The 2,303-nt window shown below is 45.9% G+C and overlaps 1 protein-coding gene across 1 annotated transcript; it reads right to left on the bottom strand.

The window, feature by feature from the left end:
* Positions 1-379: 379 nt before the first annotated feature.
* Positions 380-1,660, bottom strand: LOC119374126 (uncharacterized). The gene is made up of 2 exons (XM_037644191.2): positions 1,359-1,660; positions 380-584 (listed from the first exon to the last, which is right to left on the bottom strand). The coding sequence occupies exons 1-2, from the start codon at positions 1,600-1,602 to the stop codon at positions 421-423; spliced, it is 408 nt and encodes a 135-aa protein (XP_037500119.1). The 5' UTR covers positions 1,603-1,660; the 3' UTR covers positions 380-420.
* Positions 1,661-2,303: the final 643 nt, after the last annotated feature.

The raw sequence follows: 2,303 nt of genomic DNA, 5'->3' as shown, positions 1-2,303 counted from the left end.
CCCTGTTTTTCTCGTGTGCACAACAGCTGCGACGGATACAGGATGTGGCGGACGGCATCGCCACCGACACCAGTTGTTGTGAGCTCATAACAGCATACGCTGTAAAAGGGTAGAACGTACCGCAGTCGAACTACAGTATTTTGAATAAATAAATAAATAAATAAATAAATAAATAAATAAATAAATAAATAAATAAATAAATAAATAAATAAATAAATAAATAAATAAATATAGGCCACCATTACGCAATGCGAGTTTTATTCGTCGATCTAGCAGCGCCTTCTGAAGAGGCAAAACGGGTTATTAAGTGGCACATGTGCTATCTTAAAAGTAGTGAGCTCAGAGTGAAGTTCATCGCGAGGGGGCATCCGGCGTCGATCCACGTATCTGCACGTGGCCCACACAGATGTCTGCAATGGCTCAGCGCCGGTGTATGGCGCTCAGGTTGAAGTAGACGAGCACCACGAGAAGGAGCAGCAGGGCGACCACTACGCTCGCTATTCGGATGGCCAGCTGGTTGGACGCTGCCGAAGCCTGGATGGGCACGCCAAGGATGGGCTCGCGTTCGAACGTTGGCGGGGTCCCTTATGCAGAAAAGAAACACGCAGAGATTGATAGTTGAGCGAGGTAAAACATACTAGCCGGGCTTAGCAGGGTACAGCGCCTATGGCGCCCTAACTAACTATGCGTGCTAACTTGAAGCCGCAACCGAAGTCCAGGCAAGTTAACACTTGACACTAACGCGATGACTGTCAGTGCGTTTTATCAGCGTAACTACCGGCGTTTCATTCCGCTTTATCGGCGTTTATTGAGTTGCTATTGATACATTCTTTCTTTGTGTGTATGTAAATATCTACCTCTATTCCGTCCTTGTTCTCTTATTTTATTTCTCTCCTCCCACACTGACTGCCATTTAAGTGTCAGCTGCTCACGCTAGACAGTTACATCGCCGTCAGCAGTAAAAGATTCTTTCACTCCCTCCTCTTAAACGTTGTCATGTGAACAGCCACGTACTAATGCTATTACCACTACAACTGCTGCTGCGACTACTACTAATACTACTACTACTGTACCAACCTTTTACTACTACTACTACTACTACTACTACTACTACTACTACTACTGCTACTAAACTTCTACCTTTTATACCACTACTATACTAAGATAAACCAGCAACCGAGCTGGCCCCTAGAATATATAAGAGCGCAACCACAAGGACAAAGAAAAGGAACGAACGACAATAGCGCTGTGACGTACCCTTTACCGTGAACCCCATCCAACTAGCTCAATTTGCAGTCATACTTCAAAGCCACGTTTTCTGCTATGTACAAGTGCATACCGGCGCAACTGGAACTCACCTGCTGCCAATGAAGGTTCCGTTGGGTCGGCGATTGACGAGGCGTGTGAACGGCTGCCTGCCTCGAGTTCAAGGAGGGCCTTGGCCAGCTTCTCTTGCTTCCAGTCCTGGAAGGAAGGGGACAGACTCGCACTGCGCGGCAGTGGTGTCATGCTGTGAGCAGAGCCGTTCAGGTCTAAGGGCGGTCTCCTCGTGGCGGCCGTCGGTGTTCGCGTTAGCCGGCTGATCGACCTGTCTCGATGCATGAAGCTGCGTTCTTGTTTCCAATCTCCTGATCTTGTTCCCGATTCCAAGGAATGACAATTGCCCACTACTCCACGGACGCCGATTTGAAAAGCCCTTTAGTAGAACTAGCACCGAGTGTCACTCTTGTTTCTCTTCCAAGCACTTCCGGTTTTCCGAATATTCAGAAAAAGCCTTCTAAAAAGCAAAACTGGTAGAAAATCAGTGGCTCTGGTTCAAGTTTTTGAAATATATATTGGGTACATACGATATCGGAGCATAAGTTTATTTAAGATAAGGGCTATTAGCTGTCAACATAATTAATGAAAAAAAATGAATAATTGAGAAAGTAGTCGGTTTTCTTGTGAGCAGCTGGTTTGCGACACCTGGTGGAGCAGGTCTGAACCACGCTCTTCTTTCTACGTGGCCTCTGAGATCTGTATGTGCAGCGCAACGAAACACAATGTTAAGCTAAACAATACACCATGAAGAGCACACGAACGCCGATGTGGCAGTACCACTACCAGACGCCCAAGCCATGGGTTACGACCGCTTCCAAACTTTTTTTCGAACTCCATGTTTACCGAAAATTATACTATTTGTCGGGAAAACATGGGCTTTGAAAAAGTTCCGTCGACCAATATAACAATATAAGGCGCTTGTGTTGTCACGTTCTCTCCTCTATCTTGATAAGAATATTTACAAAATTGTCACGACAATCCCT

This window comes from Rhipicephalus sanguineus, chromosome 11, assembly GCF_013339695.2.
Source record: "Rhipicephalus sanguineus isolate Rsan-2018 chromosome 11, BIME_Rsan_1.4, whole genome shotgun sequence".
In the NCBI taxonomy this organism is placed as follows: Eukaryota; Metazoa; Arthropoda; class Arachnida; order Ixodida; family Ixodidae; genus Rhipicephalus; species Rhipicephalus sanguineus.
The sequence above is the reverse complement of the archived record's forward strand: the minus strand, read 5'-3'. Positions and strand labels throughout refer to the sequence as shown.